The 27161-nt window shown below is 38.9% G+C and overlaps 1 protein-coding gene across 6 annotated transcripts in view; it reads left to right on the forward strand.

Annotated features, from left to right (window-relative positions):
* The window catches only part of gpatch2 (G patch domain containing 2), a 308872-nt gene that overhangs the window by 17939 nt on the left and 263772 nt on the right, over positions 1 to 27161 (forward strand). For all 6 annotated transcript variants that reach the window (XM_069931270.1, XM_069931268.1, XM_069931272.1 and 3 more), the window contains 3 exons: positions 11032 to 11738; positions 19667 to 19728; positions 26224 to 26406. In XM_069931270.1, coding sequence (XP_069787371.1) covers positions 11047 to 11738; positions 19667 to 19728; positions 26224 to 26406 — 937 coding nt within the window. In that variant the 5' untranslated portion in view covers positions 11032 to 11046. The remainder of the gene's footprint in view (positions 1 to 11031; positions 11739 to 19666; positions 19729 to 26223; positions 26407 to 27161) is intronic.

The raw sequence follows: 27161 nt of genomic DNA on the forward strand, positions 1-27161 counted from the left end.
TGCGTGTCTTAGTTATTGGACTCGTCAGTGGACTGCACAGCTCCACGATTGTCTCTGCCCCACCCCCTCTCAGTCTGAGGGTTTGGATGGTTGGGGCAGGCCATGGCAGGCCTGGTTCCACCTCCTCCAGTTCATGAGGCAATTCATGGACCTTGGTGTCGGTCAATGCTCGTAATTGGTCAATGTGTCACTTCCACACTCTGTCCTCCACTCGAACAGAGTATGAACAGGGGTTCAATTTTTGTAAGATTACTCCTACCACCTATGGTCTTTATACTGTTTATAATCTTGTACCAGAACTCTCTCACCCACTTCCAATGTTCTAGGGAAGGTTTGTGGCAATGCTGTTTTTTTGCAATCGGAGACCCAGATCTAGATGAACTGTGGACAGCCTGGTCCGCAGGTTGCGGCCAAATACTAGTTCTGCTGGGATGTGTTTTGTGATAAAATGCTGCTTGTTTCTGTACCCCAAAAGAAAATCTGTGATTTTTGTCTGTCCAGGAGGCATTTAGAAGTTTCATGGTTTTAATTGATTTTTTGAATGCTTGTACAAAATGTTCTGTCTCCCCATTAGTACTTGGGTGATAGGGTGCAGACAAAATATGTCTGATATTGTGGTTGCACATAAATTTTTAAAAATGTTCTGATGTAAATTGAGGCCCATTGTCTGTAACTAATTCATGTCGATCCTTAAGTGGCAAAGATAGCTTGTGGACAGTCAATTGTGAGATCTGCTTTGGTGTTTTTCAGCTGTGAAACTACTGGCCATTAGGAGAGAGTGTCCACAGCTATTAGGAAAGTCTCACCCATGAATAGTCCAGCCATGTCTGCATGAATCCGATGCCAGGGTTTGGATGGCCATTTCCATGGGTTAGCTTTGGCTTGTGGCATTTATGGCTGCATTGACTGATGTACTTTGCATTCTCCTACTGTTGTTTCAATGTCTCTGTCTATGGAGGGCCACCAGACATGCATCTCAGCCAGTATCTTCATTTGTACCATTCTCAGATGGTTGTGGTGCAGTTCTGATAAAATGGTCGTTTGCCACCTGGCTGGAATAATCGTATGGGTACCCCATAGTCAACATCCTTCTTCGACTGCTAGTTCTTGGTGGCGTGTGAGGTAAAGTTTTAGATCTTCTGGGATGACTTCAGATTTGGGCCACCCATTAAGGGTAAAGTATAGAATTTTGCTTAATGTTGCCTCTTTTCGGGTTTCCTTTCCAATCATCTGGGTTGTAATGGGCAGTTGAAGTTGTTCTTGCCTGATGGCTACTTCCTCTGCTATCCATTTAATCATTTCTTCTCATTGTTCTGTCTCAGGTAGCTGCATGTGTGATAAGGCATCTGCATGGCTGTTGAGTGTTCTTGGTTTATGTTTTATATCATAGTTATACGTCGCTGGGGGGGGGGCGTGGCAAGATGGCGTGGAGTCTAGACGTGTAATCTCGACCTCTCTGGCCGGACTTTTAAGTACCCGTTTTTTTAATTCTTTGTTTTCAAGTTTAAACTTCTTAAATTTTAGTTTAAAGTATTAAGGAACTATTATGGCCATAAATGGTAAAAAGATTAAATCTCAAGTGCAGAAGAAGTTACATTTTCGAAGTACTGAAGATTTGGGGCCTAAACAACTTGCTACAGCCTCAGGTTTAATTTCTTCAGTGCCTAAACTACAAAGACTGCCTGTGGGAGCTAAAAAAAGGTCTACTACTCACCAAGTGAAGGATAGCACTGGAATTGCCCGAGGAAGGTGCGTGTTCCCAAGAAGTGGATCCTGATTCTGGAAGTCTTTCGATTTTAACGGAGGGAGCACGCAGGAAGACGACTCCATTGTCTGAAATGCTTCTGGCAGCATTTTTACCTGAAGATTTTGATTTTCTCCGTGATTTTGCGGAAAAAAAAAAACGAGCTGCAGGGGGAGAACAGCGGCAACCCCCTGAGGAAGTCGGGGTGCCGTCGCTGGGAGTCCAGACCCACAGTAAAACCTCTAAAATGCCTTTTGTTGAGTTGCAGCAGGAGCTGCAGTTACCTGGTTCTGCCACTACGTCAGAGAAAGCAGGGCTGAGCATTTCTGAGCTACAATGTATGCAGTTAAACGCTGTCATTCAACCCTTACTGAATGAGATGGCCCAAATGAATGCTAATATAAGTTCAGAATTGAATACAGTTAAAACACATGTGGAAGCATCTTGTGAAGATTTTTTAAAATTTCAGTCTGCTTTTTTGGAATGTAAACAGCAAGTGGTTTCTAACACAGAAAATGTGTTGAAGGTTGAAAAATCAGTTATAGAATTGCGAGAACGTGAGAAGGAGTTAGAGAGGAAAATAAACTACTTGGAGAATCAAAGCAGAAGGAATAATGTGAAAATTGTTGGTTTGCCAGAAGGTATGGAAGGACAAGATCCTCTTTGTTTTTTTAAAGACTGGATCCCACAAGTATTATGGTAAGAATTTTTTCTGGAGGCTTGGTATTGGAAAGAGCTCATAGAGCTTCAAGAAGAACACCTTTACCTGGTCAACCACTGAGACCTGTAATAATTCGATGTTTGTATTATTTGGACAGAGAAGCAATACTTCGACTAGCAGTGGAAAATGCGAGATGACGACAAACTCCGTTATTGATTCAGAATAGCAGAGTTTTTTTTAAATCCTGATTTGAGTCAAGAGGTCATTCAACGTTGACGTCGATTTAATTCAGTTAAAGAAGTTTTGTGGCGTAAAGGTTTATGCGTCTACTTTTCGCTATCCGGCAGTGTTGGAGGTGTTTTATGGAGACTAGCAATCTCGGTTTTTTGAGAATGATCATGAAGCAATGATTTTTGTTGATTCATGCCAGATATAAGAGGACAAAAATGTAGTCCACCATTGTCTCCTAAAGAAAAATCTGGTTGTTCTGGAAATGGAATAAATGGCAGAAATGGGAAAAACGGGAATGGAAAGAGTCCAACTTATTTTGAAATGGGACCTCTGAGTTTGGAATCTCTTGGATGAATAGAAGAATTTTCTTATTCTTATTTTACTTTTTATGTTATCATGATATTTTGATGTTATTCTTTGTTCGGCTGGGGAAGGAGAGATTTGCTCTAGGTTCTACTAGTCATCAGCCACTGGTGGGTGATCCACACCCAATTTTTGTTTAGGGATTACTACCTTTTGGTAGTTTTTTTTTGGGGGGTGGTTTCTTTGTTTCTTTTTATTTTAATTTTAGTTAGCTTTTAATTTGTGACTTTTTTCTCCTATTGGAGGGCCTATATACGTTGATTTGAGTTTTCATATAAAGATATTATTGGTATTTAGTAATAATAGTAGATATGTCAAAGTTGAGGTTTGCTACTTTTAATGTTTGAGGTTTAACCAGTCCAATCAAGGGTAAGCGAGTCTTGCCGTATATTAAGAAAATGAAAATTTATGTTGCTTTTTACATACGTTTGGTAGAGATATGATTTTACCTGAAATGACTAAATTTGAGACTTTTCTTATAAAGTTACCAGAGAAGGGTTATATTTCATCTATGTATCAAATACTACAGGATGGTATAGATAAAAAGGGTTGGGATAAATCCAAAAGTAAATGGGAAGCGGATATTGGTTTTATTTTTTGTGAGGATGATTGGTTAGATATCTGTCATGATAGTGTAACTAGATTGATAAATGCATGTTATGCAATGAATAATTATAATTTTCTATGTCAATTATACTTAACACCTGAAAAATTTAAAAAGTATGGTTTTCATGAATCAGATTTATGTTTTAGATGTGGTAATTCTGTTGGAACTTTTTTTCATGCTGTCTGGTCATGTGTGTGTATATATATATATGTGTGTGTGTGTGTGTGTGTGTGTGTGTGTGTGTGTGTGTGTGTGTGTGTGTGTGTGTGTGTGTATGTATAATCTTTTTGGAAGAAAATTCAATTGTTTTTAGAATACCTGTATAAGATTAAAATACCTTTAGACCTTTTTTTTTAGCTCCCACAGGCAGTCTTTGTAGTTTAGGCACTGAAGAAATTAAACCTGAGGCTGTAGCAAGTTGTTTAGGCCCCAAATCTTCAGTATTTTTACTGGGCTGTTTGCAACCTCTGAAAGATTTGGGATTAGATAAATTTCAACTTGTTTTTGTATATTTAGCTTTATCTGTAGTGAAAAAAATGTATTGCTAGTACATGGAAAGATACAAATATGAATGATATTAATAGATGGCATAACGAGATGAAATATTGTTTAATAATGGAAAAAATTACATATGTTTTGCATGATAATTACAGTTTTTAAAATTAATAAGTGGTTGTTCCATTCAGAATATTTACATTTTAATTTACATTGATTAGATCTTGATATGTATGTTTAATTTTTCCTTAATTTTTTTTTCTTTATGGCTCTCCTTAGGAGAGGAGGGGGTTCTTTTCTTTTTTTTTCTATATATAAAAAAAAATAATGTTCATGTTTATGGTTAATTGTTGTATATAACCATATAACCATTTATGGAGCGGAAACAGGCCATGTTGGCCTTTCGAGTCTGCACCGGTTCACTGATTTTGTGCGCTTTCTTCAGGCAATGGTCCCGATGTGTTTGGCCCTCGAATTCCAACTTCAGTGTCTGAATTCTTCCGTTATTCCACCTTGGCAAACTCCAAGAGTCTCTTTTGCAAAACCTACAAGTTGGGAAGATAAAGAGATCCACGAGCTCCTTACCCTCCAAGCTTGAAGATGTTATCTACTATTTGTATTTTGAATGAATAAATAACGTTTAAAAAAAATAGTTATAGGTCACTAGTAGCATGGCTCACCTTGGAATTCTGGCCGCAGCTAATACTGGTATTCCTTTGTGTGGCCCCAGGATTAAACTAAGGGGCTTGTTGTCTGTGATCAGGCTGAATTTTCTTCTGTAAAGATATTGGTGGAATTTTTTTTTTTACACCAAAAATTATTGCTAATCCTTCTTTTTCTGGTTAGGTGTAATTGTGTTCGGTTGTGGTTAATGTTCATGAAGCATATGCTACTGGTTGCTCACCTTTTTCTCTGATTTGGGATAGTACCGCTCCTAGTCCCACTGATGAAGCATCCACGGCTAGTGTAACTTCTTTACTAGGGTCATAGTAGATCAGCACATTATTTGTTGACGTTAGTATTTCCTTTAGTTGATTGACTGTTTTTAGTTTCTATGTTCTAATACCATATTTGATCTTTCTTGAGTAATTGGTTCAGCGGGTTGCATAGTGTAGACATATTAGGGATATGTTTTCAGTAGTGATTAACAAGTCCTAGGAAGGACAGTCATTCTGGTTTGGTATGGGGCCTTGCGAACAGCTTTTGTCCCTGCTTGATTCATTCGCACCCCCTTGTCAATTGTAAACCCAAGATATGTTACTGAGGGGTGCATGAAGACACATTTGTCCTTTCATAATTGTATATTAGCCTGTTGTAGTCTGGTTAAAACTTTTTGAAAATTTTGTAAGTGTTCACTGTCGTTTTGGCCCATGATGGTGATATCATCTAGGTAACACCCAACTGAGAGTCCATGTAGTCATTTTTCCATTGTTGATTGAAAAACCGCAGGTGTTGCTGAAACTCCATAAGGCCCGTGTGTAGGTGAATAGTCCCATCCTCGTCGCCACTGTTGTGTATGCATTCACTCAATTAAGACTTGAAGACGTGATGCTTTCTCTTCCTTGACTTCTACTAGATTAACATGGCTACTGACACACAGGGTTATATGTGAAAGGGTGACATCATGATGTGGGTGTCATGATGTCCAGCAGAGGACAAGCTTATACCCAACATGGTGAGCACCAAGTTCCTTGGAGTACACTTAACTAGTGACCTGTCGTGATCCTCAATATCTCCTCACTTGTCAGGAAGGTACAGCAATGACTGCACTTTCTGAGAAGACTGAAACGGGCAAGGATACTGGCTACCAATATGTCAATCTTCTATTGGAGCTCTATTTAGAGAGTCCTGGCTGGCTGCATCACAATGTGGTACGGTTGCTGCAGAGAAATAGATCGGAAGTCAATCCACAGGACCACAAGAGAGTCTTTATCCACCCCCTCCCTGCAATCGACATGATCTACCGGGATCGTTGTCTGAAGAGGGTAAATAGCATCTTTTAGCTGCTCCCATCAGCGAAGAGATACAGGAGTATTAGAGCCAGCACCACCAGGCTGAGGAACAACATCTTCCCACAGCCAGTGAGAATGTTGAACAACCAAAGCAAACACGCACACTAACCATCCAAGACTCTCATGTGCACAAAATAATATTTTTTTATTATTTCTATAGGTATAATACTTGTCCTACATGTGTTTGTTTTTGTCTATGTGTGTAATGTCAGATTATGTGTCTGTATATTTTTGCACTGAGGACCAGAGGACGCTGTTTTTTCGGGTTGTACTTGTACAATCAGATGATAATAAACTTGACATGACTTCACAATCATCAAGGATCCACACCTCTCAGGAAATGCTCTGTTATTGCTACTGCTTTCAGGAAAGATATATATGGGTGCCACAAAAGGTTCAGGGACAGTTGCTATCCCTCAATTCTTTGGCTTGGCTTCGCGGACGAAGATTTATGGAGGGGTAAAGTCAACGTCAGCTGCAGGCTCATTTGTGGCTGACAAGTCCGATGCGGGACAGGCAGACATGGTTGCAGCGGTTGCAAGGGAAAATTGGTGGGTTTTTCCTCCTTTGTCTTTTGACAGTGAGGTGGGCTCTGCGGTCTTCTTCAAAGGAGGTTGCTGCCCGCCAATCTGTGAGGCGCCAAGATGCACGGTTTGAGGTGATATCAGCCCACTGGCGGTGGTCAATGTGGCAGGCACCAAGAGCTTTCTTTAGGCAGTCCTTGTACCTCTTCTTTGGTGCACCTCTGTCTCGGTGACCAGTGGAGAGCTCGCCATATAACACGATCTTGGGAAGGCGATGGTCCTCCATTCTGGAGACGTGACCCACCCAGCGCAGTTTGATCTTCAGCAGCGTGGATTCGATGCTGTCGGCCTCTGCCATCTCGAGTACTTCGATGTTGGAGATGAAGTCGCTCCAATGAATGTTGAGGATTGAGCGGAGACAACGCTGGTGGAAGCGTTCTAGGAGCCGTAGGTGATGCCTGTAAAGGACCCATGATTCGGAGCCGAACAGGAGTGTGGGTATGACAACGGCTCTGTATACGCTAATCTTTGTGAGGTTTCCCTCAATTATCCCTCAATTATCACACTCCTAAAACAACAGACTTGATCAGAGATTCATTAAATTGTAACATGTCACATTACTTATTACTGAATAGTTTTGTTTCTGTATTGCTGAGTCAGTTTATTTACTTTTCTTATTTTGTTTATATATATTTTTTCTTTTGTATAAGTATCTTTCTTATTCAGTAGTTTACAGAAGAATAAATAGAGGTTATGCCAGCCAGCAGGAAAAAGAATCCCAGGGTTGTATGTTGTGCCATGTATTTCTTTCTACATTTTGATTCAATTTGAGCTTGCTGGTTGTACATTATTCAGGGAATACTGTTCTTTCCAGCAGCATCCCCCAGTCTTGCATGTCAATGGCCATTGCAAAAAGCAGTTCCCCACCCACATATCAAACAGTTGCCAGCTGTTAGATAAACTGGTTGATCCAATCACTACTACATATTTTGTGAAGAACAGAAGTGTATTTTTACTCGAGCAAAATTTTACAATTTGTAACGTGCATGTACAAGATTTATGAAGTCGACAGCTGAAGGGTGCATACACTGTAGTGAGCTTCAGTCCAAAGTTTATAGTTTATTGGTATGTCGTTTAAAGCTTAGACTGGAGGATCAAGGGAAAAAAAGTGCAATTTGGAGTATCAATGCATTCTTTTCAGTATATCTAATTTGTAAAATATGCTTATACTACTTCTCATGCCTAATTTCATTATGAAGAGTGTCACCTAATTATTATTTTTTTTTTACCAGCATTGGACCCAAGTTGCCATGGCATGTTCTAACTGCATACATGATTTATGCTGTCTTGCAGTTATTTCTTTTGAAGGAATATATGTATGACTGGAATTTCTCCCTTCACTCTAAAGTCCCTGGGAAGCCAGCTGACATGGAGATTTGTTGCAACAATAAATGTGTATGGGCACAATGCAGAAGTGTGGCACAGATCACTATATTGTGATGCATTTGCATCAAATCAAGTCAAGCAGGGATTTAGGATATCCCAGATTCATGACAGTTAAAGTTTTGGTTTTAATGAAAATCAGATATGCATTAGATGTTGGTGCAAACAGAAAAGTGAGTTGAGTTCCAAATTGAATGAGTTCCAAATTGAATTGATAAGGCTGTAAAATGTCTAGATGGAATTTTGGAATCCATAGAGAGAGAAGTGAGGGTTGGGGGTGGAGGTGGGGGGGAAATGGAGAATTAAAGTGACAGATAATTGGAAGATCTTGAATACTCAGAATGAACAAAACTACTCTTCAGTGTTCATTGGTGAAATCTCATCAAAGGTCTTGGAACTTTCAAAGGATTATCCATTGTGTGTGAGGACATTGTGTATGATGGTGAAAAGTGAAGAACAGAGAACCACTGTCTGGTTTGGTTGGGATGAGAGTAGAGGTATGGAAAATAGATGAATGTTATCTGTGGTAGAATGGAAGCTATAATGAAGGGAAAAGGAAGACCTCTTGGAGGTATTTATGTGAGAAGTCGAGTCATTTGAGCATGTGCAATGGAGACAAAAGGAATGAAATCCTTGCAGAAGGCTGTCTGGAAGGAAATTGCTCTGGGATCTCTGGGCTTGCAATGGAAGTTTTTTTTAAACTTTTTCTTGAGACAGATTTGACATTCCAGAAAAGGAGGGGAAAATTGGAGATTACTCATGTAAAGTGAGAGCTCATGAGATCATTGAGCATTTTCCATGTTTTTTTTATTGAAACTTGATCACTAGTTTTAAGAATGTCAAAACTTTAAAATATATAAAAGCAGTCCCCGGGTTAAAGTCTGTCTTTAATTCAAATTTGTATAGGTCGATGTGGCCTGATAATGGCATCTTCTCCCCTCCACCTCACCCACCCGCTGCTTTGCCCAGGCCATGTGTGGTGTAGCCTGACAGCGGATGTGTGTCGGGGCTGCCTGACGATTGAGGAGACATTGATAATCTACCACACAGTACTATGACTTCAGATACTGGATCTCCTTCAGAGAATAACTTGCTTCACCAAAGCTTGGGTAATAGCTGCATTAATTGGAAATCTGCTGTGCAGAAACTTAATTCAGCAGATATCTTAAAGCCAGTCAATGGAAAGTGAGCTCCGCTTGAACTTGAAGTTGACTTCATTCTCCTTCTGGTTGTCTTACCGGTTTGTAACTATGGGTTGTTCAAAAATCGGACATTTTCAACCCAGAGACTGTCTGTAGACATTTGGCTAGACATTTGACATCACCAGTGAAAATTGTATCAAGGGATATCCAGCTTTTTTTAAATTAATTTTTTCTTTGACATAATGTAGAGAAGCTGTCTCCTTTTTCGATTACTTCCCAATAGTAAATCAGTTGATTCTTGTATCTGCTGTTCATGAGATTTCACAGTTGATTGTGAGGGAAAAATGACATGTCAAAATTGCAAGACTATTAAAGATAAATAAAAATTAAGACAGTGGCTTGGTTAAGAATGGGACTCTAAGTGGATATGACCAGGAAATTAATAACGTGAATCAAAGAAATAGCAAAGAAATTAAATCAATAATTTTCATCAGTCTTTGCATCAGAGAAGACTACAAATATCCTTTAAAAAAAACATGATGGACTAGTTCTAAACACCAATGAAGAACTTATTACGAGCACAATCATGAGGGACATAGTTTTAGAAAAAGTAATGAGACTAAAGGTTGACGTGCCAGTAGATTTTGATGGCCTGAAGCCAAGAGTTTTAAAGGAAGCAACAGTAAAAATGTTTGGTAGTGTTTTGTTTAAACCTCACAAGCAGATTAGGAAATCACAAAACAGGTTAACATCTGTTGGCAAGATGCTGAAGTCTGTCATTAAAGAAAAGATAACTAGTTATTTAGAGACACTTTACTGCAATCAAACTGAATCAACATGATCAAAAGGAAATTATGTTTGACAAATGTGTGAGGTGTCTTAGAGAATGTGACGAGTTGATAGAGGGAAGCATATAGATGTAATGTATTTGGATTTTTGGAAAGCATTTGACAAGATGCAATTAAAAGGCCGATCCACTGGAGAAGGGCAGTCATTTGAAACTAAAAATTATGTTGAAACAACTTCTTGCGGAGGGTGGTGACTCCAAAGGAAGGCTAGATCACAGCACGTATTTTAAAGTGGAAGATGTATTTTTTTTAAAGATCATGGAATTGAAGGCTATGGTAAGCAGAAGAGGCCTGGTCATCAACTAGAGAAAGATTAAGGAGACTGGGACTTTATTCATTGGAATGTAGACGGCTGAGAGGGGATTTGATAGAGGTATTTAAAATTATGAAGGGAATAGATAGACTAGACTTGAGTAGACTCTTTCCCCTGAGGGCAGGGGAGGTTGGAACAAGATGGCAGAAGTTAAGGGTAAGGGGACAAAACTTTAGAAAAAATGTTGGAGGATGCTTCTTCACTCAGAGAATGGTGGCAGAATAGAATGTTCTTCCAGAGGAGATAGTTGTGGCAGGGTCCTTTCTGTCATTTAAGAGAAGGTTGAATGTGTACATGGATATGAGGGGGTTGGAGGGTTATGGGCAGAGAGTGGGAGGGGGGAGGCTAGTGGAGTTGTTCAAGTGAACCGGCACGGACTTGTAGGGCCGATATGGCCTGTTTCCGCGCTGTAAGCTGTTGTATGGATATATAATCTTAATGTATGGCTTGGCTTATTTTCTTGTGTCCTTCTGTTCAGAGCCATATAAATTATGAATTATTCATGGCAGTATAATTACTTTATATTTTAACAGTCCATATGCATATCTGTAATTAAAGATAGGATTTATAATTAAAACGGTAACTCCAAATAATGTTAAAGTATTTCATACGTTAATTTTTTTAATGTTTACTATATCTATTTTTAAGGCCTTGTGGAGGAAAATGGATGAGCTGGTGCAAGATTTCGTCTCTGCTCTGGAGCAGACTTCTGATCATACACGAAGATGTGGAGATTTTGAAGATGAAGCCTCCCGTAATTCAACTACATGCCTATTGATGCGTCCTGTTAGGAAAAGAAGAGTCAGGAAGAGGCGAATGGCTATTGGCCTTCAATTGTGGGAATACAGCCACTGCACGAGTGATGTCTCTGAATCTAGCTTGGAGGGGACAATTCGTGATGACAGAGAAAATAACAATTATAGTGATTCAGATGACCATCTCACAGTTGCCAAGCGTCTTTCCTCCTTGAACGTGACAGCAGTCAGAGGGAAACGGCATTCCTGGCACGAGTCAGACTCCATTACTGACAGTAATGTGATTGGTAGATCTTTGCGGAGGAGAAGGAAGGTCAAATGTATGACTATAGATTCGCCAGCAGAGGTCAGTCATACACTTCATCCACTGACCCAGGGCAAAGTACCAGCTACAACACCAGATGGACACCAGGCACAAACCAACCAGGTCCATTTCCATTTCCAAGTCCAGGAGATCACGAAGGACAAGATCATCAAGCGAAAACGACTAGAAGTCCCAGATGAAGGAGTTGTTGTGGAAAATGAAGACATATACAATGCAAATAGAGACAAAATGGAGTATGAGGAGCAGAAACTCTCAGATGAAAGCATGAGTGACAGGTTATTAAGATTAAGGGCCAGGTTCCCTATCTTGAGAAGAGTTGTATTTAAATGTAACTGCAGGGTTTGAAATACTTTCAACAGAATTGCCATTATTTGATCACATTTAAATTAAAAAATTCAAGTTACAATGTAACTGTAAAGTCGGAAATAATTTCTGACTACCTGCAGTCAAATAGTCATGTGTATCTTGGCACCAGGGCAATAATGATTTTATTTTTATTTTTTGTTATTCCAACCACTTGGAAATATATGGACAACTATAAACATTCATTACCTCTGCATGCAGAATTAAACCTGCATAGAAAATGTATTTCAAACCCTTATACAGATTATCATATGTTTAATGAAAGTTTCTCAAATTGTAATTATCAAGAAATGGTAGTTATCATATCTTTATTATTGTATTTGCCGGCGTATAAGAAGGTTCTGAACATTAAAAATGTCACCCCAAAACAAAGGGTCGTTATGTACGCCAAGTATAAAATCTGAACCTTAACAGCGAAGTCTCAGTGCTCCCCTGCGGGGTCCATCCACCCAGTCCAACTGTCTTTGGTTCTGAATGGGCTTTAAACAGTCTTTTAAAGGACCCAACTGTGGGTGATTTTTAAAATATACTAATAAAATGTAAACCTTTACTGGGTAATTTGCTTTAAAACTATTGTGAATTAGTTTATTAAATGTTCCAAGCAACATCAGTCCATTGGTCAGCGGTAAGTGCAAGACTTGTGGTAGTCTTGTGCAGTGAGTATAGCTCAAAACTTAAATTTTAAGTAGAAATTCAAGTACAGTCTTATATACGGGTCATCTTGTACGCCAGCATATATGGTAGTTAAATAGGAAGAACAGTAGCACTGCTCATAGTTGCCAAAAAAAAGGCATAATTTTCAAGTCCGGATTTTTAGCTGAGTCTCTCTCTTCTGGTATGGATGAAAATTTTGCCTGAGGTGTTGATATGTTCCTCCTTTATTGGAACCTTGTTAATCTTTTGATCAAACAATGAAGGTGTATAAATGTCTTTTCTCCCTACATTTCCTCTTGGTCTTTGTAACCCACTCCTCTGGAACTTAGTTCCTTGTCTTGAGTTATCTTTTTCAGTTTTAAAATGCTCAGCCTACTCTTCTTATTGAGAGAACCACATGACTTTCTCCTTCAGTCTCTGCTCAAAGCAACTTGTTAACCTCCAAAAGTTTTGATCTTCATCCCCTTATTAAGCTTGTCATGGCTACTGCACACTTACCGTAATCTCTTTTATTGCTTCTCTTCATTTAAAATTCCATCCATATTAATTGATTCCCCTCAAACTCATGGAATTTCTCTTTTTTTTGTTGGCTTGATTATTTTCAGATCTGTTTGGATCACATCAAGCATAATTGGATCCTGTTCTTCTTGGGTTATCATGGAATCTAAAGGAAATATTGAAACATATTTTTCCCTTCTCTGCTCTTGTCTCCAAAAAGACTGTGGGTTTGCTTCTTTTGCTCCACGTAGACCTTACAGAGCCACTAACCTATACTTCTCCCAAGGTTCTTATTACCTGGCATCCAATCTACAACATCAAGTTTCTCTCTTATGTTTATTGTCATGCATCCCCTACATTTCACTCTATTCCTTTAAACAAGGTTATAAACTGCATCCTCTAAGGCCAACTACGATTCCAGATCCTCCTCATTCATCTCAATCTATCCATAGGTGTTTAACATTCTTCTCCTTTGTCTTGGTAAATTATTAAAACCCTGCTCAAAATCCAGGTTTTCTTGCTGGAAATTAAGAAACAAAATGCTGGAAATCTGAAAAAAAAAAGATTGTTGGAAAAAATCAGCAGATCAGGATAGCCAGCATCTGTTAAAAGAGGGTAAGGATAAGGTTTACCTGCTGAGTCATGTAAAAAAAAAACCTTTTTATTATGACTTGTTCTTCCCCAGCTTTGTTACTTTTTGAAGCCTACCAGATCGATCCTTAACATACCAATTCAACTCTGCAACCAGCTACTTCCAAAATATAATTTCACATTCCATATGTATGCTGGCAGCTCTGCACTCAACTGCCCAATTTCTTATTATGCAGTCATTCTGTCTGTTCCAATAAAACATTTGAAAGATGAAAGCCAATGACTTGGCCTCACCACAAACTGGTTACTAGTAACTAATTTCTCCCTGTTCTTGACTGTTTCAAAATTTGACATTGTATTCGTCACTAAAACTGAGCTTTCTATCACAGTCACGTATTAAATATGTGATGTAAATGCTATTGTTGAAAGGATACAGAATAGAAATGTGGGTTTTTGAAAATACATGATTATTTTATTGATGTTATTGATGATTTAATAACTACTACTGTTTTATCTCCTACTTTTCTGGGGTTTCTGCACTTTATCCAACTGGTCAGTCGATAAGCACAGTAAATCTTCATAATTCTGATAGAACATTAACATAGCCACCCCTGATCCTTTTATTTGATTACATGAATGTACTTATTAGGATATATTGGATGGAAAATAAAAGCAGGAACCTGCTTTATTTTTAATTTTCGTTCATTATGTTTGGAGCAATGTTGTAAATTAAGGCTTGTTTATTATAACGAACAAGTATTAGTCATGGGCATCATAGTCTTCTGTCAGATTGGACACTGGATTTAGAAAAAATAGGCAAAAATCTGCAGATGTTGAGGTCCAGTGCAGAACACAAAAAGAGTTGGTAAGTAAAAGGCAGTCAACGTTTTGATTCTGATCCTTCCACATAAGTGCTGAAAATCAGACAGGTATCTGAATAAAAAGATGAGGGTGGAGAGAGGAAGGGCAAAGGAATGTAGGCTAATGTGGATACAAGTTAGAGGGTAGAACAGAAAGAAATGGGGAAATGAGGAAGAGAGAACTAAAAATATAGCTATGATGGGAGACAGGGGAGAAGGGGAAAAGGGGGGCAGGGGAGAAGGGGAAAAGGGGGGAACAGGGGAGAAGGGGAAAAGGGGGGAACAGGGGAGAAGGGGAAAAGGGGGGGTCAGTGAGAAGGGGAAAGGGGGGACAAGATGGAAGGGGACAAGAGAGGAGGGGAAAAGGGAGTTAAAGGGGAGGTTGGGGAGGGCAGGGATGGGGAAAGGGGAGGTTGGAGATAGGGGAGATTGGAGATAGGGATGAGGAAATGGGAAGGGTGGGAATGGAGGAAAGGGGAGGTGGGGAAAGTGGGGGTGGAGGGGGGGGGACAAGGTAAAAGGGCAGACGGGGAGGGGCAAAGGAGGCAGGACAAATGAGGGATGGGGAAAGTGAAGTGTGAAGGAGAGATGGGGGGGGAAATGGATGCAGGGAAAAGGGAAGGTCAATATTTATTTGCCTGGAGAATGCCGAGACTCTATATATAGTAAGGAGTTGTTCCTCCAGTTTATAGGTGGCCTTAATTTCACCTACTTGATGCCATGAATAGATCTGTCAGTGTGGTAATGGGTGTGGAATTGAAGTGATTGGTCACTGCGAAGGCCTAATTGTAGCAGACAGAGTGACAGTCCTCAAAAAGCGAGTGTCCATTGTCCCCAATATAGAGGAGACACATCGGAGCACCGGACGCAGTAAATGATCCCTCCATTTTCATGGGAGAAGTTTTACTTCATCTCAAAGGACTATTTAGGCCATGACAAAGTAGGATATGTATTTGTATTCCTTAAATCAGCAAACAGAGCGTTATACAGTACAGAAATGAACTGCTGTGCTCATCACATCTTTGTTGTCTTTTTTGTCCACTGCACGAATCCCATTTGCCTGCACTAGGCCTCTTTAAGTGCCTTTGTAAATTTCTCTTAAACATTATGATTGTGTCTGACTCCAGTACCTCTGGAAATTATTTTCAGAAATCAACCATTCCAAAAATTTCTCTTAGATCCCCTCCTAAACTTTGACCTCTCGCCTCAAACCTTTGCTTCCTAGTTTTTGAGACCCATCCTTTGGGGAAAACTGTCTGCCCTATGTGCGCCTATTATTTTGTATACCTCTGTCAGTTAAGCTCTCAGCTCCCTTTGCTACAGGTAAAGTAAGTCCAGCCTATCCAATCTTCCCGATAACTAAAGTCCTTCAATCTGGTGAATCTTCTCTATACTCTTGCGCAGCTCCCATCATTTCTATAATTTGGCTACCAGAACTGCCCACAACTCCAAGAAGAGTCTTATCGGTGTTTTGAAAAATTTCAACATCCTGAGCCACTGTTTCTGTTTTGTACCCCGCCTAATGAAAGCAATCACGTAATAGGCAGCTTTCACCACTCTGTCTACTTGTGTTGCTATAATCAGGGTACCGTCTCCTAAACCTCAAGGATTGTCTGTTCATTAGCATTTTTTTAGCACCTTACCAATTACTCTAGGTGACTTACATTATTTGATTTCGCAAAATACATCACCTCACGTTTGTTTGGACTAAATTCTATCTACTGTATGTTTCCCAACATTCCATGTAATTTAGTGTCTCGACAACTTCACCCAGTATACTCAATAACTACAAAAAATATTAATCTGGCCTCCTAAATTCTCATCCACATATTGCCTGACCTCATCTGCTGCAGAGATCAAGTCAACCTGTAAGGCTTTTATATCCCATTGTAATGCAATTCATTTTCGTGGATATATGGGGAGATAGTTGCTTATGGTAAGCCAAAAATGCAATTTTAACACTATCAACAGATGAGGTTGAGCATTAATACTCAATAATTTCAGCTTTGTAAAATCCAGAAAATTTTATTTTTGACACTGGTTGGTTTGGAGTAATAAAACTCAACTAAAAACATTCCCCAAGTAATTTCTTTAAATTTATGATTCAATTTTAACAGCTCTTACAAAAAAGTCTGATAAATTATACTGTTATTAAAACAGCTAATGAAGTATAGTTCAGAAAGTATAAGATGTTATCAATAGGATTTGCAGATTCATACTGTTGACAGACCTTTGAAGAGTTAATTTATTTAGAAATTGATTAGTTACCATTCAGCAACTTCCAGTCAGTAATGCTTGGTGGTTATCGCTCTTCATCAGGAAGTTATCAGATCCTGTACACAGCAGTCAAATATTCTGTGTGTGTGGTATGGCATAAGATGGCTGCTTGGAATACAGATAACTGCTGACATGCTTGGACCAATTTACAGTACAGGAACACCTGAGCTTGTGGTTAGAAATATGGGGGAATAGTGACCCTTTGGCAGCAGGCCTCATCCATCCAGTCCAGGCAGGAGGCATGCCACAATGGTAATTACCTTGGAAGTACTATTTTGACAACACAGATATGTGTAAGTAATCATTTTCCCCACACACAGATGAGATGTCACCTGGAGGGCTGGAGGAGTATGATAGTATTTACAGTTCAGCATGTGACCTAATTCTGGTTTGATTTAGAACACAGCAGTCAGCAGGATTTTTCAATAAGTTTTGGGCAAGCAGACAACATTTCAAAAGTAGGAGAACTTTACTGCTATGGGCATGTGTGACTGAGGAAAAATATAGAAGTGTATTAAAATCAGACATAACTCTTCATTCAAAATGATGTACCCAATACAGAATGGGCTTAAGGTCTACAGTATTTATCTGTAAGAGGTTTCTATTCATGGAATTAAATAATATAAACAACCAGTACATGAATGCAAGTTAATATGGATTCATTGGCATTCAAACTGGGATGAGTCAATACTCAAATAGAATTGGATCAGTTTCTGTGATCAGAATAAAATTTTAGGAAATATGAATGCTCATCATATGGAATCGTGAGACAAGACGCATCTTTCATTGATATATTTTGAATATTTTTACTATTAGATTGCACTCTCCAAGCATCCGATGTCTGGAATAAAAAGAGAAGCAGCCTATCAATTATTCTGATACATAAATAGCTAGTCAATTTGATTTCTAATGACCCAACTCAAATCTGTGACAGTCTGACAACAGTGTGAATCAGGGCAGAGATTCTATCCTCACCTTGAACAGTTGTGTTTGCATCTGACCTATTTTGGTATTAATTTATCACAATTAAATGAACTTTTAGAAAAGCAGAGTTTATCTTGGGTTGGATGCAATTAAAATGCTTGTAACTACTGGTACTGTAAAAAATCCAAATTTATGAAATACTATCTAACTTGAATAGATGTGAATTATATATCTTGTGTTTGTTTTTTTTGTTTTAAATTTTTACTGAAATAAAATGTAATAATGTTGTTTATTACATTATATATTTGAAGTAAATTGATAATCTGAGTCAGATTTTGCTGGACCACTGTCTTTGCAATCTTAGCTGAAGTTATGCTTTCATATTGTCCATGTTTGTATATATTGTAAGTGCATGGCAACAGGTGTAAGCCATCAATCAACATGATTCCTAAACTAACTCCATGTACCTGTCTTTTTCCTACATTTCTTAACATATTTGGTCAATAATAAAATCTATTTACACTAACCTTCTCTGATTTTAAAAGTAAAACAAAAACAATTGTCGTTCTTGGATAAAAATTTCTAAATTACCACCGTCTTTGACATTCTAACCTTTACACTGCATCTAATCCTAAACTAAGTTAAAATAATTACTCTCCAACTGCCCTTTTCATCATCAACAATATTTTGAACATTTTTCATAAATCACCACCTTTTCTTATTAAAAAAAAATCTTTTGTTTTTGGATCATCTCTCATAATTTAAACAAGTGAGAAAGTGCAGCATGGATTTGTTAAGGTGTCGATCTGCTGGCAGTGCCATTCAAATGTTTTGTTCAAAATTGGAGTTTATACAGTTAAAGCGTAATCTTTCTCCTTGACTAATATTCTATTAGTTGTTTTTTTTTGTTTATTTTCTTTACCTACCCATGATACTTCTAAAATCTATAAATATTCTACCAAGGTTTTTTTTTCCAGTATTTATTCTCCCTTTTTTTCATTATTTCAAAACTACTTTATTACAACTATTTTTGGTCCAAAATGAGTGCTGTAATCATTACTGGTCTTGAAATACATCTGGAACAGATGTGCCCAGTTCATCTTGCTTATTTGCATCCCCCTGAAATTCATTTCTTCTATTTACGCAGCTTGTAATGCCACCTAATTTAGTATTGTTGGTAAATTTGGATTTTTCGTTTTTTACCTCATCATTAAATTGGATTATAAGTATGATGAATAGTTGAGGTACCAACATCGATTCTCCCAGGACATTACTAGAGTCTTTCTAATTAGAATATTTGCACAATATCCCAACTTTCTCTTTCTGCTCAGCCATTTGCCTAATTAGGTTAGAAATTTTACATCGTTCTGTGATCTTCAACTCTGTGCAACAGTCTCTTATGAGTGTCTTTATTATTGCCTTTCTGAAAGTGTATATGTGCGTTCAGTAGATATTCCAATGCCAGCTATGTTAATAAGCATTTGTCGTCCCAGACTAAGCTGAAATTGTTTTTCATTTCTTTCTCTTATTTATCAACACCCTATTTTTTTTATTCCTGAGTGTCATGTTTCAAGCATCTATTATGTTTTATTACATTTGAACAGTTCAACAAAGTAAGTTTTTGATTTTTCCAGGTGTTAAAATGTTTGAGGTAGTCCTATTTAATATATTGGAGAAATTTCAATGTGCTGTATCCTATTGAGCAGCTATGCCCTTGGATCAAGCCAACTTGCATGGAAAAAAGAAAAGAAAAACATTTCATAGAGGCAAATGATGAAATGCATCAATTGTCTCAGCACCTAGTTGTAGCCCCGTCTGGCTTTCTGCCAGTGTCCCATTAGATTCCTGAGGTTTTATGTGGCAAAAGTAATATGCACTGTGGTTAATGGAATTATATTTGCAGTTTGACACAAAAAAAATCATCTTTTGCACTGATCTGTCAGACTCAACTTCCATCTGACTAAAGCCTTGTCTGTTTAAAATTTAATGATTCAGAGATCAATTGTTCTTTTGATCTATTCTTTTTCTTATTGCAGTGAATCCAGCAGCCTCAGCAGCAGTGATGGTGGCTTGTTTACCAATGATGAAGGAAGGCAAGGTATTGATACTTTTCATACAGTTACACTGCAGAAAATAAATTGCTGTCCTATCTTTTGTAACATTGTATCTAATTTCCTAGTGCAGAGTATTTTTAAACAAACTTTCTAGTAATCTACAATTTTTAAAAATCAATATAAAGGAAGTACTGGCATATATATCATTTAGCCTCTTTCACACTTGCTAGTGATCTCAAGAATCTAACGCCATTCGGCCTTTAAAGTAGCAAGTGTGAAAGCAAAATCTGCTCAACGCCGGCATCAGGTGACATCATCTCACACCAGGGATTGTTGGCCTCGACCCCTAGTACAATCCACGGCAGGCGTTGAGATCAGGCAAGTTTGAAATGAGCAATTGCATTGCAGGCACTTCCTATTAAAGGTAGAACGGACCAAATGCTGGGAATAAACCCTTGCAAGTGTCCCAGTTGGGAGTGGTCTAGTAATGGCCAAACCTCCATTCCTATCCCGGGACACAGAACGGGCAATTTACTGGGATGCAAGTGTGAAAAGGGCTTATAACTGTACACAAACCTCCAATTGTGGTCTCACTAATGCTTTGTACAGTTGTAACATGACATCCCTCCTCCTCTACTCAATGCCCTGAAGGCAAGCATACCAATTGAAAGGAGCTTTAGTCCCCAAGATCTCAACAAGATACCATTTAGCTGGAAAGGATGTACAAAAAAATCACTCGGATGTTACTGGGATTGGTGGGCTTGAGTTAGAAGGAGAGGCTGGATTGGCTGGGACTTTTCTGTCAGAGAGTAGGAGGCTGAGGGGTGACCTTTTGGGAGTTAAGAAAATCACGAGAGGCATGGATAATGTCAGTAGCCAGAGTTCTTTCTCATGGTAGGGAAATCAAAAAATGCAGGGCACAAATTTAAGGTGAGGGAAATGATTTAAAGGAAACTTGAGAGCAACTCTTTCACACAAATGGTAATATGCATGTGGAAAGATTTGCCAGAAGTATTAGAGGTGGGTACAATTGCACTGTTTAAAAGACTTTTTGCCAGGTACAAAGGTTTAAAGAGAAATGGGCTAAATTCAGGTAAATGGGCCTTGCTTAGGTAAACAACTTTCCTGGCATGGACCAATTGAGCCAAAGGATCAGTTTCTATCCTATAAAACTCAATAACACCATGCTACCATGTTGTTACAGCGAGAAACTGCAGTCTCAACAAAGACGACCCTAGTTTGAACAGCATCACCAGAAGAGTGTAACATTGCTGCACAGTATATATTAAGTACACATGCAGCTTTAAAATGCTTTTATTGTTATGTGTTGGAATCTAGGGGTTAAAACATTATGGAAGAAATGATTAATTAATAACCGTGTGAGTCAGGGAAAAAGAGGAATGTGATTAAGTGGCAATCGCAGCAGGGAGCAAAGTTGGCTGAGCAAAATGGTCTGCTCCCAAAATCTTTCTTTGGCTTGGCTTCGCGGACGAAGATTTATGGAGGGGGTAAATGTCCACGTCAGCTGCAGGCTCGTTTGTGGCTGACAAGTCCGATGTGGGACAGGCAGACACGGTTGCAGGGGAAAATTGGTTGGTTGGGGTTGGGTGTTGGGTTTTTCCTCCTTTGCCTTTTGTCAGTGAGGTGGGCTCTGCGGTCTTCTTCAAAGGAGGTTGCTGCCCGCCGAACTGTGAGGCGCCAAGATGCACAGTTTGAGGCGATATCAGCCCACTGGCGGTGGTCAATGTGGCAGGCACCAAGAGATTTCTTTAGGCAGTCCTTGTACCTTTTCTTTGGTGCACCTCTGTCACGGTGGCCAGTGGAGAGCTCGCCATATAACACGATCTTGGGAAGGCGATGGTCCTCCATTCTGGAGACGTGACCCACCCAGCGCAGCTGGATCTTCAGCAGTGTGGACTTGATGCTGTCGACCTCTGCCATCTCGAGTACTTCGACGTTAGGGATGAAAGCGCTCCAATGAATGTTGAGGATGGAAACGATTTAGGAGGAATGCTTTTTTTTTTAAGACCGCCTCATGTAGATATCCTCGATGAAGTCTGGTGTCTGTGATGTTGCAGGCTGAGTTAACAACCCTCTGGAGTTTATTCTTGTCCTGAGAGTTGGCGTGTTCATATCGGGCAGTGTGCAACCAGCCAGAATGCTCTCCATGGTACACCTGAATAAGTTTACGAGAGTCTTTGGTGACATACTAAATCTCTTCAGACACCTCACAAAGTATAGCCGCTGTCGAACCTTATTTTTGATTGTAGCAATGAGGAGGCTCCAAGATAGATCCTTGGAGATATTGACACCCAGAATTTGAAGTTCTTGGCCCGCTCTACTACTGAGCCCTCAATGAGGACTTGGTCATGTTCCCCTGACTTCCTCATGAAGTCCACAGTCATTTCTTTGGTTTTGCTGGCATGGAGCAGAAGGTTGTTGTTGTTACACCATTCAACGAGCTGATCTATCTCTCTCCCATATGCTTCTTCATTGGTGTTTTTGATTCTGCCAACAACTGTGGTGTCCTCAGCAGACTTGTAGATGACATTGGAATTGTGCCTGGGTGTATAATGAGTAGAGCAATGGCTGTGGTCTTCCAATGAGATCCAGTTGCAGAGGCCTAAAGTTTGTAGCTTCTTGACTGGCACTGAGGGAATAATGGCATTGAAGGCTGAGCTGTGGTCTATGAAGAGCAGCCATATGTATCAATTGCTCTTTTCAAAGTGATCCAGAGCAGAATGGAGAGCCAGCAATATTGTATCTGCCGTGGAATGATTGTGTAGTAGGTCCAGATATTTACTTAGATACATGTTAATTCTAGCCATGACCAGCATCTCAAAGTATTTAATCACAGTAGATGTTAGTGCTACTGGGTGGTAGTCATTGAGGCAGCCCATGCTACTCTTCTTGACGCTGGTGAGAACCTCTCACTGCCACAATGAAAGGTTGAAAATGTCTGTGAACAAAATTTTCAGACTATATAAAATGAAAGTGGTTATTATTATCAAAGTCAATAACAGCTTTACTCTTCAGTCCAATTAGACCTGAAACCATAACCTTGCTTGGTTGATGTTTTAATCAAGACATTTGTTCTTGTTTTTTTCTGAATACAACATTAAGTTTTGATCACTGGTTTTTTTTAACTCAATAATACATTTCTTTTAAGATTCAAAGAAAAAATCAATAACCTAATTCAAAGCAAATTTTGTTTTGATTTTTATCTCTTTCCATTGTATATCTGCCTTTTCCATATATCTGAAACATAGAAAATTGGTTGATATGTATTGGAATAGGTAAAAGAGTGTGGAATAAAAGCATGTCAATTTCATTGATATGTAGATCAACAATAATCTAATTGAATAGCAGGGCAGGGTAAAAGACATTCTTCTGTTCCTGCATTTTTGATATGTAAATATAAAATTAGTGAGATTCTCTGAATTTCATACAGTGCAAGTATAACTTCAAATAATCTTAAAACTCCACACAGTCCTCCAGGTGTGTCTTAATAATACCTTGTAGAGTGAGAGTGAGGCTTCCCCATGTTGCGAGCTGCTGGTAACTGTGGTCAAAGGAATCACGCCAGGCTGTGGAATGCTTGAGTCTGGCTGAAGGATAGCAGGTATCAGATCCAGGAGGTGATAGGATGCTGAAGGATTCCAGATTGTGATGGAGGTTTGGATCTGGAGCTCATGTTGGCAATGTTTTGGACTGAAGTCTGTGTGGGTGCAGAGGCTATAGGAAATTGGAGGCAAATCTACGGCATTCAGCTATTCTAAAGGGACTCTCTTTTTCTATGACTCTTTAGGACACTTGGTAATTCCGGACAGACTAAAGGCCATTTCATGTAATAGAACATCTGTTTTATTACATAATACTAAAAGAATTTTGAAAACACTTGAGCAGGAAATCAGGATGGCTATAAAAAATGCAGATGTATGAAGACCAAAAGGACAGAAGGGACAAAATTGGTCCTATTTAAGATCAGAATGGTCACGTATGCATGTAACAGAAGAGATGGGGGAGATCTTAAATGGATTTTTTGCATTAGTATTTACTTGCGAGACAAACACTGAGTCTATATAGTGAGTCAACCCAGATTTCAGAAACTTTTTTAAACTGCAAAGGCCGCAGTATTCCTGTAAACATGACCCATTTTAGGAAGCTGGCTTTCGTGTTTACACAGAACCGAAAAAAAAGCCAGCTGCATGAGTCAAATACATTCCACCACTGAGACTTCCTACCTAGGTGGATCAAAGACCCTCCCCAATCAACCTTGCAATGCTTTCATACTGCGCTCAATGGCTAGATTAAACCTGGCTTTCAAGCTCTGTGTAAAAGGAGCTAGAGGAGGAGGTGTTGGATGTCATGATGCAAATAAAGGTGGATAAATTCCAAGGGCATGACAAGGTATACCCTTGGACCTTAAAGGAAACTCATGCAGACATTGCAGAGGCCTTAGCACCTTAGCAAAGATATTTTAATCCTCTTTAGTCACTAATGAGATGCTGGAAGAAAGTTAATGTTGTTCTATTGTTCAATAAAGACTCTAAGAATAATCTGGGTAGTGATCAGCTGGAGAGACTGACGTCAATAGTGGATGTTATTGGAAAGTATCTTAAGAGACTGAAATACAGGTATTTGGATAGATGGGAACTGCTAAGGGATAGTCAGCATGGTTTTGTGTACGGTAGGTCACGTCTAACCATTCTTGTAGAATTTTTCGAGGAGGTTCATGAAGGAAAGGCAGTAGATGTGATCTTTATGGACTTGCGTGAGGTCTTTGACGAGGTCTTGCATGGGAAGTTAGTCAGGAAGGTTCAGTTGCATGGCATCCAGGGTGAGGTAGTAAACTGGATTAGACATGGGCTTTGCTGGAGAATCCAGAGAGTGGTAGCAGAAAATTACTTCTCTTGACTGGGACCTATGACTTGTGTGCCTCAGAAATTGGTGCTGGGTCCATTGTTGCTTGTAATTTATGTCAGCAATCTGGATGATAATGTGGTAAATTGCTTCAGCAATTTTGCAGATGGCATGAAGATTGGGGGTGCAGTGGACAACGAGGAAGGTCTTCAAAGCTTGCAGCAGAATCTGGACCAGCTGGAAAATGGGCTGCAAAATGGCAGATGGAATTTAATGCCGACGATTGTGAGGTGTTACATTTTGGAAGGACAAACCAGGGTAGGACTTGCATGGTAAATAGTGGGGCACTGCAAAGTGCAGTAGAATAGAGGGAACTTGAAATATATATATGTATATATGTGTATATGTATATATGTATATGTATATATGTATATGTATATATGTATATGTATATATGTGTATATATATATATATGTATATGTGTATATGTATATATGTATATATATATATATATATATGTGTGTGTGTGTGTATATATATATATATATATATATATATATATAATTCCTGTAAAGTGGTGTTATAGATAGATTAGGTTGTAGAGAGGGCTCTCGGCACACTGTGCCTCATAATCAAAGCATTGAATAGAAGAGTTGGGCTATTATGGTGAAGTTGTACAAGACATTGGAGGCCAAATTTGGAGTATTGTGCAGTTTTGGTCACCTTACTGCAGAAAAGATATCAATAAGATTGAAGGAATGCAGATAAAATTTACAAGGGTGTTTCTGGGACTTGAGCTGACTTATTTGTAAAGGTTAAATATGTTCCAACTTTATTCCCCACAGAATGTTGGAGAATTGGGGAAGGTTTGGTAGAGATATTCTGCATAAAATCATGAGAGGTGTAGTTGGAGTAAATGTAATTGGGCATTTTCTGCTGATGTTGGGTGAGACAAGAACAAAAGGACACGGGTTAAGGGTGAAAGGAAAATGTTTCGGGGGAACATTAGGAGAAATTTCACTCATTGGGTGATTAGAGCATGGAATGATCTGCCAGCGGAAGTGGTCAATGCAGGTTCAATTTCAACATTTATGAAAAATTTGGATGGGTAACTGGATGGGAGGGGCATAGAGGCTAAGGTCCTGGTGAAGGTCGATGGGACTAAGTGGAAAAATCATTTGTTGTGGATGTTGTGATTCATGGGATGAAGGGCCTCTATCTGTGTGTAGTGTTCCATAGTAAATTACCCATCATTAATTGGCATTGAGGAAATTACATTGTGTTGCCCGAAACTGCTGCAGTTCTTGTAATGAAGGAACTTTCATGGTGGTGTGATGCAAGAAGTTGTAGCCATTTACATTTGGTGACAATGATTAAATGACAATATATTTTCAAGTCAGAATGGTATGTGTCACAGAGAAACCTTCATGGAGTTACCATGCTTCACCTGCCTTTATCTTCCTTAATAATGGAGGTGACAGGATTAGGGGGTGCTGTTTAAGTAATTACTGTGCATTTTTTAGTTGGTACACACTGTGGTCATAACAGTGAAGGAGTAAATGTTTAGGCTGAAGGATGGGGTGCTTCACAGATATACTCCATTCATGGTCAAATTATATTATTTATCTATTGGTACAGTTCTTTTATTGTAACTTGTTTTATGTTTTTTTATAAAGGTGATGATGAACAAAGTGACTGGTTCTTGGAGGAGGAACGTGCTGGTGCTTGTGGTATTGCAGGGATCATGCCCTGGTGGGAGAATGAAGATGTCCTAGACCTGGAAAGGGAACTGCCAGATCCAGTATTTGAGGGAATCTTGACAGGCACATTCCCTCTCATGTCACGAGCAGCCCAGAGAGGTTTGTATCCATTTACTTCCAGGTAGATTGGTGAGGATATTTCACGTTTTTGATTTACAAGAATGATCTGAGAATCTCAAATCTGAACTGTAATTGCCATCATCAGCCTTTTGGCTTTTTTAAGGCTTTGCTGAATGTATAATTCCTCCTTAAAAAAAAGAAATAATTTAAATCAGCTTGTTGGTATCAGGAGGACGCAAAATTTTAAAACAAATAGTTGGCAGACAGGAATAAGATGAATTTTTGCTTTTTTTCTCACCTTCCTCAGTGATTAGTTAATTGTGTTAAATCTGTTGAGAAGCATGTTACCAACATAAATATAGATCTAATTTTTATTACTTTTATGCACTTTGTGTATCAAAATTACATTGTTTTTGTACTTTATAAATCCTGATGCATACCATTTGGTATTTTGTAATTAGTTGTTTTTCTACATTCCCGAAGATTTTACTGAACAAATAAAAGATTACATATAGAATATTCAGGAAAGAAACATGCCAGTTTGATCAACTAATTCTTCTGACATTCGGTACCCCACTCCTACTCTTTTCTTTTTATGCTTAAAACCAATAGCATAGATCTCTTCTTCATTCTCTGTCATATGATTATGTAGCCTTCTCTATTTGCTTCAGCCACCATTCACAGTAGCCATATTCTCACATGAAGCATTTTCTCCTGAACTCCCTTGCTACTATATTGTCCATCCCATATTGATAGTCTGGACTTAAGCTCTTCCCCATAAGTGACATTTTTTT

The sequence above is a fragment of the Narcine bancroftii genome, chromosome 4, assembly GCF_036971445.1.
Source record: "Narcine bancroftii isolate sNarBan1 chromosome 4, sNarBan1.hap1, whole genome shotgun sequence".
NCBI classification, from domain to species: Eukaryota; Metazoa; Chordata; class Chondrichthyes; order Torpediniformes; family Narcinidae; genus Narcine; species Narcine bancroftii.